Genomic DNA, 12,823 nt, shown 5'->3' with positions numbered 1-12,823 from the left:
ACCAAGATTACTCTACCCAGCAAAGCTATCATTCAGAATGGAAGGTCAGATAAAGAGCTTCACAGATAAGAAAAAGCTAAATGAGTTTATCACCACCAAACCAGTATTATATGAAATGCTGAAAGGTATTCTTTAAGAAGAGGAAGAAGAAGAAAAAGGTAAAGATAAAAATTATGAACAACAAATACATATATATCAACAAGTGAATCTAAAAATCAAGTGAATAAAAAAATCTGATGAACAGAATAATCTGGTAAATATAATAGAATCAGGGTCATAGAAAGGGAATGGACTGACAATTCTCAGGGGGAAAGGCGTGTGGGGGGTGAGGGAAGAGACTGGACAAAAATCGTACACCTATGGATGAGGACAATGGCGGGGACGTAAGGGCAGAGGGTGGAGTGGGAACCGGGTGGAGGGGAGCTATGGGGGGAAAAAGAGGAACAATTGTAGTAATCTGAACAATAAAGATTTATTAAAAAAAAATCCACAAAGAGATGTAAGTTCTAAAGGCTTCTAATTATAAGATTTTTCAAAATTGTTTTTGTTTTACATAGCATCTCAGATTTCACTGAGTGAAGTTATGGAAGCCTTAGTCTTCAAAGGGGCAGAAAGATAACATCTGCTCAGGTTCTGGCTTGATCACTTCCCAAGCCTCAGCAAGTAGAATAGGACTGCTTCAGGACATCTGGTTCCCATACCCTGAGAACACATATTCCACTTAATAAGAGGCAACTTTTGATTTGAACATAGAACAACTTTATGGCTGCATTCACAAGGTAATAATGTAGGTGATAAATGTGTAATCCAATGGAAAAAAGTCAAACTGAGAAAGTAAGCTAAGTGACTCTTATGGACAGACAACTACAGCTCTTAAAACATATCATATTCCACAGAAAAATAGGTATTTTTGTCAGCTGTTAATAACGCATGGTCCTTCCTTTAAAAACACTGCGTCCCCTGCTATTTTATAAAAAAGCTAATGAGACCTAGAGCAAAATAGTTAAGGCAGTACAATATTTAAAACTGTAAATGTAAAACACGGAATGACTGTGAAAATTTTAGAGATTTATGAATCAACAATTCTGTAAATACTAGTTAGGAACACAATGATGAGCTTATCTAAATGAATTTACCTAAAAATATCTTAGTTATCAAGATAAGACATGATGTCAATGATCAAATTTTTAAGAAAGGCTTTTTTTTTTTCCTGGAAAAAAAGGTAAGCAAACACTTTATACCAACTTTAGAATAAAGAACTTGATTGAATCTTCCATACCTCTAACATCCGGATCATCAATATGCGGCTCTAGATTTTCTATCATTTCTTCAAGTTCCTTTCTGGTGGCCATAGTGATGTTTGAAGAACCTGGTATAGTTACTTCAGGTGTTTCTTCTGGTCTCTCTGGGTTGAGTTTATTCCCAGAGCCTTGCTCAAGCTCTATATCTAGATCTATTTCAGGAAGAGGAGTCCTCCAGAAGTGGAAAGAGTTGTATAATTCCTGATCTAAGAGAGCAGAATCTTGTGAACTGGTGCCGACCTCTGGCCGTAATGTAGATTTGTAGTTACCAGGTTTTTTATCATTTTCATTACTAGCTGCTTCCTGATGAGAGTCTGAGGACAAAGTACAAAGTAAAGAACTGTCCATTGGAACACTTATTTCACCTGGAGGTTTCCTAGTTGTTTCAGTATGATCTTCCATCGTGTTTTCCAGTTTGACACTGGAATTACTAATACTGGGATCTGAAGGAACATCCTCTGGCCTGATTTGTACATCCTCTGGGACTTCTTGATCTCTGATGCTTTTATTGTTTCATTTGGGGGGAAAAATGAAAGTATAAAAATAATTACTGGAAAAAACCAATGATAGATACTACATAAAGCATTTAAACAAGCTAAATATTACAAAGTACAGATTATCCATACATATTGAGTAATTTGCATAAATTACTGATAATGCTTCTTTTTCCATCAGTTGTTCTGTGTTCAGAGATGTAAACATCTGTTAAGCCTAATTCTAAATATTAAAGCATTAGATATTAGTTGGAGACGATAACATTTAAGAATCCTGGGATCTTACAATACCATGATCATTTCAATAATTTTAAAAAAATAGTAGGAAGGTAAAGTCCTACAATGCATTTTAAGATAGACACATTTTTGAAGGTATCTGATTTTTAGGATTATGGCACTGCCACTCTGCTCCAATGACATAATGAGAAGCTGAGAATTAAAACCTATTTGCTTACATTAAAAAGAAACGAAACCCTGACCGGCGTGACTCAGTGGTTGAGTGTTGACCTATGAACCAGGAGGTCATGGTTCGATTCCTGGTTAGGCATATGCCCGGGTTCAATTCCCAATGTCGGGCATTCAGGAGGCAGCTGATCAATGATTCTCTCTCATCATTGATGTTTCTATCTCTCCCTCTCCCTTCCTCTCTAAAATCAATTTTAAAAATACTAAAAAAAGAAAAAGAAAAAAACCTCTACACAGCATTACGAAAGACTTTATTTACTATCTCACAAAATATATAGAAATCCACTCAAGTGTTTTAAGTTATTTTTATTTCTTCCAGCTCTTTTCACTTTCCAGCTCTACTCCCATAGGTTTTACCAAAATGGAGCCATGACTTAATTGATAAGGACAGATGGTACAAATTCCTCAAGACCACCGGTTACCGCCATTCATTATGTAAACTAAAGCACTACATTAATGTTTATCTCCTACATTTTATTAGACTCGATTAAATTTACTAATATATATTGAGCACCTACTAGGAACCAGAAATGAATTGGATATTGAGGATTCATATGTGAAATGTAGATCTTATTCACGAGATTACAATTAGAAGAAAATAGAAAAAAAAGAACTTATAAGCAAATAATTGTCAGGTAGAATGGTAAATATATAAGTAAGCACACTGAACACAGGAGATAGAAATGAGAGTTGAAATTAAAAGGCTTCAGAGGAAATGATTTAAGTTGTGTTTAGAAGAACCCATAAATGTTTATGAGGCTAAGGGGAAGAAAATGTATGGAAAGAAGAAACAGCATATGCAAAGGTAAGGTTGACAAAGGTGGTATAACACATTCAGAAAAGAGCAATAAGTTTATTATGGCTAAAAGAAGGAAATGATAGATGACAAGAATGAAAAACTTTGCAGAAATCACTGTATTCCATACTAAATACCTCCGGAGTTTATGGTATGGGCTATAGCAGTGGTCGGCAAACTCATTAGTCAACAGAGCCGCAGTTTGCCGACCACTGGGCTATAGGAAATAAGGTAGGAACTAAAAGACTTGCATTTTCAGATGTTATTTTTGAAAGACCATTCTGGAAGCAGTACAGAAAATTGGTTGGAAGTGAGACAAGAGGCAGGAAACATAGAAGAGTGGGTGATAGTGATGACTTTCTGAATGAAAGCACTATCTTTGGGGCTACAGTAGAAGCAAGCACATTCAGTGATGACAAAACCAATAGGATTTGTTCATTTACTGCATGCTGGAGAAACAAAGGGAGGAACCTGGGAAGATATCCAGATTTCTGGCTAGAACAACTGATTAGATACCAGTAGCACCAACTAAAAGTGGAAAATGCAAGAACAATTTAATGAGAAAGCTAGAGTTCCAGTTTGGATAGACTGAGTTAGGTATCTATGTCAAAGGTGGTGGTGATGTCCATGGGAAAATGGTCAGACACTGGAGACAGATTGGGAGGTCATCAAGTCAGAGGGACATGTGTAGGGCTTAGATGTGAGGCAAGAAATATGAATGAAGGAAAACACAGCAGTCACATAGAATAACTCAGAGTGAAGGCATTTTTCTTGTATAAGGGATGGTAAAGATGAGTATTATTTTTAGGCTTAAAGAAAGGGTTTTAAGAGGTGAGGGAACTGGAGACACAGGAGACTGATGAAATAATGATAAAGCAGAAAGAATATGAACAAGATGGATAGATGAAAACTCTAAGAAACATGAGAGAAGTAAGGATGGATATGTAGGTAAATTTGTAAGATGAGTATATATGTGGGGGGAGGTAGAGAATTAAAGTCGCTCCCTTGAAACATCATGTGCCTTTAACATATACACAATGAAGGATATTAAACAGGAGCGTCTGCCAGGACTATGCTAAAGTAGAAGGTGACGTTAACACCTATGTAAATCCCATATGTGTTAAATAGTCAACCACACACATTCTCATGAAAGTATCAACTTTCCTCTGATTAGGCTTTATCTAATGGCGATGTTCATGTTATTATCAGAAACACTTTAAAAAAACACATAATTATTTTTTAAAAGTTTTAATATAGAGATAAAAATATCTAATAAGTCATCTGAAAATATGCCACACAGTGACATTTTAAATTCTGGTGTTGCCCTCCCATTCTTTTTTTTTTTTTTTTCCCCTTCCACTCTTATAACTGTAAAATATATAGTATGCACACATAATAAAATTCTGTTACAACTGTGAAAAGACTGAATTGCAAGTTCTTAGATACTTATCCCAGTACTGGCACTACATTAATCTAAAACTCCAAGCCTTTTAGGGACTCACATTCTACATGTACTCCTTATTCATAAAAATGAGGGAATGGCTTAGATGGCTTATAAGATCCTTTCCCTCTCCAAGAGTTCTTAAAGCTAGTGCTATTATGCAAAACAAATGTCTTCTCTATGTGTATGAATTATGTAATATTTTCCAATTATGTTGTTCTTATTAAAAGATATTTTTTCTTTTGTTTTAAAGAACATTAGTGGCCCTCCAGTGTGGCTCACTGATTGAGTGTTGACCTATGAATAAGGAGGTCTCAGTTCAATTCCTGATCTGGGCACATGCCTGGGTTCAATCCCCAGTCGGGGGCAAGCAGGAGGCAACCGATCAATGATTCTCTCTCATCATTGATGATTCTACCCCTCTCTCCTTCTCCCTTCCCCTCTCTGAAATCAATAAAAACATTTTTTTGAAAAAAAAAAAAAAAAAAAAAAGAACATTAGTGGAATAATTGGTAAAATATGAATAAAGTCTTTAGACAACAGTATTGTATCTACATTAATTTCTTAATTTTGGTAATTGGACTATGTTATATATTAATGTCTATGTTTGGAGGAAATACACAGTGAAATATTTAAGGGAGTAAAAAAAGTAAAAAGGTTTTCATATGTCTAAAACATTCTCAAAAACTCAGAAAAAAGGAATAATAAAGCAAATATGGTAAAATGTTGACATTTGGAGAATCTGAGTAAAGAGTATATGGAATTCTGTTATTTTTGCAATTTTTCTGATATAATGCAAACTAAATTTTAAAAATTATAGTAACAAGGTATTGTTTTGTGAGGGTAGGGAGCAAATGAGTAAAACTTGTAACACTTCAACTATTATCTGATGAATTTTAGAAAGTTCCATTTAAAATATACAAAAAGAATGCAATTAAGTATATAAAACTACTCCCAGGGCCTGAAGTTCTGTGATCACTATTTTCACCTTAGCATTCAAATTAAATCTTAATATTAAAATTAATTAAGAATATTAAATTTTTCTCTGGCTGGTGTGGCTCAGTTGGTTGAAAAGTCAAGGTTCAATTCCTGGTCGGGGCACATGCCCAGGTTGCTGCTTGATCCCTGGTCGGGGTGTATGTAGGAGACAGGAGATTGATGTTTCTCTCTCTTTCTCCCGCCCCTTCCTCTTTCTTTATAATCAATAAAAACACATTTTTTAAAAAAGGAATACTACATTTTAATATTCTTAGCCTAAAAAACAAAGAACAGCCAAGTCATTCTGCTTGACTAATGTAAAATTATTAGTTTGCACAGTTTTTAAAAGAAAAAAAAAGACGCCCCAACCGGTTTGGCTCAGTGGATAGAGCGTCAGCCTGCGGACTGAAGGGTCCCAGGTTCGATTCCGGTCAAGGGCACGTACCTTGGTTGCGGGCACATCCCCAGTAGGAGGTGTGCAGGAGGCAGCTGATCGATGTTTCTCTCTCATCGATGTTTCTGACTCTCTATCCCTCTCCCTTCTTCTCTGTAAAAAATCAATAAAATATATTTAAAAAAAAAAAAAAAAAGAAAAAAAAAGACTTCCTACTATTAAAATTCTGGGAAGAATTATACATGTATGAATTATAAGTTGCTTCAAACTGTCAAAAAATAAAAGTTCTCTAAATACAGGATTTTCTGCCTGGCTGGAGTGGCTCAGTGGTTGAGCCTCAACCTATGAACCTGGAGGTCATGGTTTGATTCTCGGTCAGGGCACATGGCCTTGTTGAGGGCTCTATAACCAGTAGGGGTTGTGCAGGAGGCAGCCAATCAATGATTCTCTCTCATCATTAATGTTTCTATTTCTCTCTCCTTTCCTCTCTCTCTGAAATCAATAAAAATATATTAAAAATAATAATACAGATTTTTCCTAGAACTGGATAAGAGTCAATGCAAGATCAAGCTGTTAGATGCCAAAATTCTGATATTCTGAATTATCAGACTTCCAAATGCCATTATACAAGCAAACATTTTTTGAAAATTGAGGAGACATGGTTCTGCATAATGAGAATTATTTCCTAAGAGATCATAGGCAATAAGAGCACCAGAGAGTAAGCCAGAAATTTCTCTCAAAAAGAACCTTAAGTTTCCTTTAGTTTATGATTAATATTCTCAGCATTCCTGACTAGAGACTATGGGCCTAGAAAATAAGTACCTGTACCTGCTTTTCAAGGAGAAAATGATCTATAGAACATCTGGTTAGAGAAGCACTGTATCCTGGGATAAAAGCAAAGAGCACTCTCCAAGATACATCTTTCAAGTACTGTGAATTAAATAAATCAAGTTTTAACTGTGAAATATTTCTGAATTTGTACCAATAACAATATTACTTTCACATAGATGGCATTAAGCTAAACTGACAAAAACTAGCCTAAGTGGCTCATTATTTAAGGATTTTAAAATTAAATATATTCCTTAATAATAAGTCACTCAAGATGTATTACGTGCCAATTATGTGCTAGACCAAAAGAAGGTGTTAAGAGTATACGAAGATAAAAAACTACATTGCTACATAGGATGGACTTGTAGTCTATTAGGTGACATACAGAAATACAAAATTAAAAAGATAGGGGTGTGTAAGAGACTGGGAGGAGGGTGGAAAGGGGGGGGCGATGGGAGATATTTGTAAAACTATCAACAATAAAAAATACCTTTAAAAATGAAAAAAAAGAGACCTGATTAAAAATTATTCTCATTCCGGTCCTCCTGATAGCCAAGATGCAAAAGCTATGAATTTCCTGAAAAAAATGCAAGGATATATTCTTGGAAGGAGTGAGTCCAGAGACAGCAAACACACTGAAACTGACTTTGTTAAATAAGGTACAAATGGAACAGCAGGGCTTCCCAAAGAGAAAGCACGGAGAACCAAAAGAACAATGTGTTCAAAGAATAATGTAATTGTTGGTTTGACATAATTTAGAAATGCAAGTTTGAAAACAGCCTTCTGGAAGTAGCTTTTATTAACACCTTCAAAGAACCACTGAAATAGCCTACTCTGGGGTGAATGAAAGATAAATTTTGTATATAAAGTTAGATGTTTATAATTAATAAAATTTTCAAACATTGTTAAATTATATTAAATGTTTCCAGGGTCAGATGAAACAATATATAATAAATAAGTAGTAATGGAAATATATTGCCAAAACCTTGCTTATTTTGTAACATAGTTGAGAAATCTGAATTCTAGGAAACTGAGAGGACCGTGAGAACAGGTTCCAAGCTCTCTATTTCTATCTACAGTAGCTGGTTGTTAGTAGGTGCTCAATTAATTTTTGCTCAATCAATCAATCCTAAATAATAAAACAGCAGTTTAAAACAAAAGCCAATGCAGTATTTAAGAGAGGGCAAACAAACTAATGGTTATGAGATTAATAATATATAGGACGACTCTTTTTGAAACTAGGAAGTAAAACTATACAAAAGTTTTTACAATGTTTTTAACAAACTTCCTTAGTCAGGAATTCTCTCTTCTCTCCCCTTCACCATTAACACATTTCAATAAAGTCATATAAAATAGTGAAAATCCAATACTATAAATAGTATTGGCTTGACAGTAAGACATACCTCAATACAATGGAAGAGAAATTAAGGTTTGTAGCTAAAAGGTAACTACCTTTAAATAGCTCTCCCAATAATGTCCAATACTGGCAGTGAGCAATACTATTGGCCATGATAGCCACACCAACTATTTTTGCCAATGAAGTTTTACTGGAACAGGGCCAAGCCCATCTGTTTATGTATTGTCTATGGCTGCTACACACTGCAAAGGCAGAACTGAGTAGTTGTGACAGAGACTGAAAACATAATTTAGCCTTTACAGAAAGTTTCCTTATCCCTATGCTACACAATTTTCTGTAAACTTTATTTTCACTTACTAGACTGCCTCCAGTTTTAAAAATAAATAAGTTACATCATAGCCTTTGTACAATTAGATAGGGAAAATATATACTGACTTTAAAAATGAAAAACAGATAATACCCCCCACCCCAATCAGTATTTTTGTCAAATTCCTTGCAGCAGCTGTTTTCAAAAGAACTGATAGTGCTTGCTAGGAAGAGAGGTTTAGAGTGATTTTTCTTCCTTTACAAAAAACAGTACCTCAGGTTTGTTTGGCTATTCAGCAGGACAGTAGGAGAACAGGCAAAAAGGTAAAACAAGGCAGCAGAGAAGAAAGGAAGAACTGCCAAATCAAAACACCAAGAAAGCAAATATCACAGTATCAAGACCTACAGAAGAAAATGTCCATTAGCATTATGACAAGGGAGGGACAAAGCACTATGGTAACTCAAGCATTATAGTAGGGGCTGTTTCAAAAACAGGTACTCAATTATTTCAAATGTACACCTGCAAAAATTTGTGCTTAATTCCCATGCACTAAGTAATGTTTGAATTGTTTTTTTCCCTAAGTATGTAATATAATTTAAAAAACTAAAACTCAATTAAATTTTTTAAATGCAAAAATTTTTAAAATAAAAATCAGAGCTGTCCTCTAAGTTTCATTTAAAAACCTGTTGCCCTATTAGTTTAATACACTTAAAACTGATATTCCAGTTACTAAGTACAGAAATTTGGTGCTAATCATTAGAATATTTTCCTCCTCAACTGAGATTACAATCATCATTCTGTAGACAGAGAATCCAAGATCCACAATTAAATAATTGACTATTATATAGTAAGAAATGAACTATATATTAAAACAATAAGTTAGGATTTATTCCTTAAAAAAACCAAGCCCTTTAAGTTGTACAACCATTACCTCATACATTCTGAGTGTCAACAGATGGTTTCCTAAGTAATAATTTATTAAGTAAACTTATTCCAAACTACTACTGAATTCATCATTTATAGTTTTCCATGTGACTGGCATCAAACTAAGTGTGTCACGTACATCTTCATTTACTCATCTAACATACAAGCAACCAAAACGTTTAACAAATGTATTTAAAACTAGAACTATAAAAATATTTACCAATTTGTATAATCAAGAGAAAGAGAAAATTCTCCAATAGGAACTTATTATAAAATAGTGAAAATGAAAAAGAGAATGTTCCCAAGCAGTAAAACTGGAAGCAAAGTTTTAAAAATTTATACCTATTTTTGTCTTCTACTGACGTATTTTCTGAACTTTTGCTTTCTTCTTTAAAATACTGGCCTGAGCTTGATGGATTAGCAAAAGTAGATATGAAAGGTCCCAGAGACTGAAAAGCTGCTTGGCGAACCTAGGAAGAAAAGAAAAAGTCATGAAACATAAAAATATGGGATTATTAACAATCTATTTTCCATATAATTAATGAAGCAGTTTAAGATAATAATAAACTTTTCTAAAAGAAACGCAGATTCAGAACTATAAATCATTCCTCAGCTAGAATTTAAAGTTCTTTATAAACTACTTTCTTTTTTACTTTCAATTTTCTTTTTTATACTGGCTTGAATATTTAAACCATGAGAGTATGAATATGAGATTCTATAAAACATTTACATGGAACAAAACTAAAGAAAGTCCTGTTGTGTTCTCAGGAACAATAAGAGTGAATAAAATCATGATGCCAAACAGAAACTATAAAGCAATGAAGTCCACAAAATGTGATAAATCTGTTTAATGTTTTAGGATAGGAAAGACTGTAATTTATTCACTACAAGGAAGCAAGGCAGATGTATGGGGACTATATACATACTCATCAGAAATATAATACTGACTTAGAATATTTTTCACAAAACTCTGGAAGCATATATTGTGTTATCAATAAATGTCTCAAGTAGGAGAACTGAAAAGGTAATAGAATTTTACTTCATACTGTGTTCCTGTATTATATTTGTAAATATGATCAAAAACCACAAGCATTTGTAAAGGAGATGTTCATGGGAGGAAACAGAAGGATGGACACAATCTGACATATGCAACTATGATGGGAAAAACTATAAACCAATTTCTCTGAGATTTCACCTTTTAGGCATAACAATACCTTTTCCAAGTTTTAAAATGAGGATTACATGCGATGTGTAAATTTTACAAAGGCAAATAAATACATGTAAAGTATGCCTATTATTGGTATTGACCTGCTTAGAGAAGCAGGTTACCAAACCATTAAATTGATTTTTTTAAAAGGCTAGAATTACATTCATGATAGCAAAAAGAATAGTGTGTATGTGTTAACTTAGATTTTTTTCTTCTTTGTATTTCCAGAAAAGCACAAAAGGTAACTTTTAAAATTATATGCACGCGTTTAGTCTACCCTGGATATTGTTAAAACTCTGAGCTTGTCTCAAATAGGCATAGGATTTATATATACCTCAGATGACTGAGATTTAAGGAATCCTTCATTTTAATATATACCTCTTCCCAAATTAACAGGAAATACTGCATGTTGCTCTAACACAGTAGTTAAAATTTCAAAATAAAAGCTTCAAATAAACTATAAAGTCCTTTCTAATAATCTTATACAAGATGATAATAAACACATTAAAATAGTACTAAGGCTTAACAGTCGCTTCCTGTATGTAAATTTTGTTTTGAAAATGGATGTGGTAAGATCCTGAGATCAACTTCTGGCATGACAGCATAAGGAGCTCCACTGGCCCACACTCTCCAGGGAAATGGGAAAAAAACTCCACCATTCAACACCTCTGGAAAAGCCCCAAAGGCGAACAACAAATTAAGTAATATCCAGTCAATAAAATCCACAAAAGCTCAGTAAAAAAGTTGAGAGTCTGAGTCTATGAACCAAGGCCAGCTCAGGGAGGCTGAGCGGCCACTCCAGACTGCTGTAGCCAAGAACAGTGGGCTGCCTCTCCTCCAGCTCCCAGCTGGAGGGCTTTCAGCATTTGTCCCCTGCCCTCAGTTACCTGCTGCTGAGAACAGGTCCTGGGCAAGTGCAGTGGAGTGCTGGGGGTTCCCTTCTCCTACCTAAGGCCCATTAGTGAAATAGAGGCTCTACCTTGGACGGGGATCAGAATCCTGAGGCCCCAAAAGCCCATGCCCGAGTTGGTGAGGCTGGGAGAGATAAGCCAAGGGAACCTCAAGCTGGTGAATGAACCTCCCACTCCCACCAAAATGTTCTCATCCCAAAGGTGACTGTGGGCGTGTAGACCCAAAGTTATGCCTCCAGAAGGGGGAAATAAGAATCCACTAAAGTATTCCCTCAGTCACTAAACAAACAAATAACAATTACAAGCTCCCAAGAAGGACATCAATACCCAAATTTGCTGCAATACATTATCTAACTAAAATGTCCAGTTTCTAACAAAAAATTACAAGGCATGGAAAGGAACAGAAAAGTATGATCCATACACTGAAAAAAAAAATTAAGTAACAGAAACTGTGTGTGAGAGCAATAAAATGTTGGACTTAACAAAAACAAAAAAACCACTTCAAAGCAGCCATTACAAACTGTTCACAGAACTAAGGAAAGCATGATTAAGGAAGTAAAGGTATGAGGATAATATCATATCAAATAAAGAATATTAATAAAGAGACAAATATTTAAAAAGAGAACCAAATGGAAATTCTGAAGTTGAAAGGTATAATAGCTGAAATAAAAAAATTCACTACATGAATTCAACAATAGATCTGGACTGGCAGAAAAAACATTAGTGAACTTGAGGTATATCAATATAACTCATACAAGATGAAAAGAGAATATGAGGAAAAATAAATACTGTCTCAGAATAATGCGAGACACCATTTAAGCACACCAACATATTAGTAATGGGAATACCAGAAGAAGAGAGAAAAAAGAGAACACAAAATATTTGAAGAAATAGACAATATGGATAGACCTATAACAAGTGAAGAGATTAAAGTAGTAATAAAAAAAGACTATACCCACAAAGAAAAGCCCAGGCCCAGATGGCCTGGCTTCACTCCTGAATTCTATTAAACATTTAAAAGAGAATTATTACCGATTATAGAGAAACCAAGATGGCGGCATAGATAAACACCTAAACTGCTGCCTTGCACAACAATATCAAAACTACAACTAAAAGACAAAACGGACACCATCCAAAACCACAGGAAAGCTGGCTGAGTGGAAATTCTACAACTAGAAGGAAAGAGGAAAGCACATTGAGACTCAGAGGAGCTGCAAAAGGCTGAGGTACGGAGACGCGCTCGCGCGCCGAGAGGACAGGCAGCTGAGTGCACAGCTGGATTTCTAAAGTGGGAGGGAGACGGAAGCTCCCAACTGCGCTGAACTCCAGTCCCGGGCGAGACTCTGGGAACCCAGACTTATTCGGAGGGAATCTGGACTGTCAGGAAAAGAGAAAGCACACTGAGACTCAGGGGAGCTGT

The 12,823-nt window shown here is 35.0% G+C and overlaps 1 protein-coding gene across 7 annotated transcripts in view; it reads right to left on the bottom strand.

Annotated features, from left to right (window-relative positions):
• Positions 1-12,823, bottom strand: part of PPP4R1 (protein phosphatase 4 regulatory subunit 1) — a 69,968-nt gene that overhangs the window by 24,662 nt on the left and 32,483 nt on the right. For all 7 annotated transcript variants that reach the window (XR_013961513.1, XM_080685937.1, XM_080685940.1 and 4 more), the window contains 2 exons: positions 9,628-9,755; positions 1,280-1,803 (listed from right to left, as the gene is read on the bottom strand). Coding sequence is in view for 6 of the 7 variants with exons in the window: in XM_080685937.1 (XP_080542063.1) it covers positions 1,280-1,803; positions 9,628-9,755 (652 nt within the window). In the remaining variant the exon portion in view is untranslated. The remainder of the gene's footprint in view (positions 1-1,279; positions 1,804-9,627; positions 9,756-12,823) is intronic.

This window comes from Plecotus auritus (genome assembly GCF_963455305.1).
Source record: "Plecotus auritus genome assembly, chromosome: 8".
Classification (NCBI taxonomy): domain Eukaryota; kingdom Metazoa; phylum Chordata; class Mammalia; order Chiroptera; family Vespertilionidae; genus Plecotus; species Plecotus auritus.
This window is presented reverse-complemented; position numbering and strand designations above follow the sequence as displayed.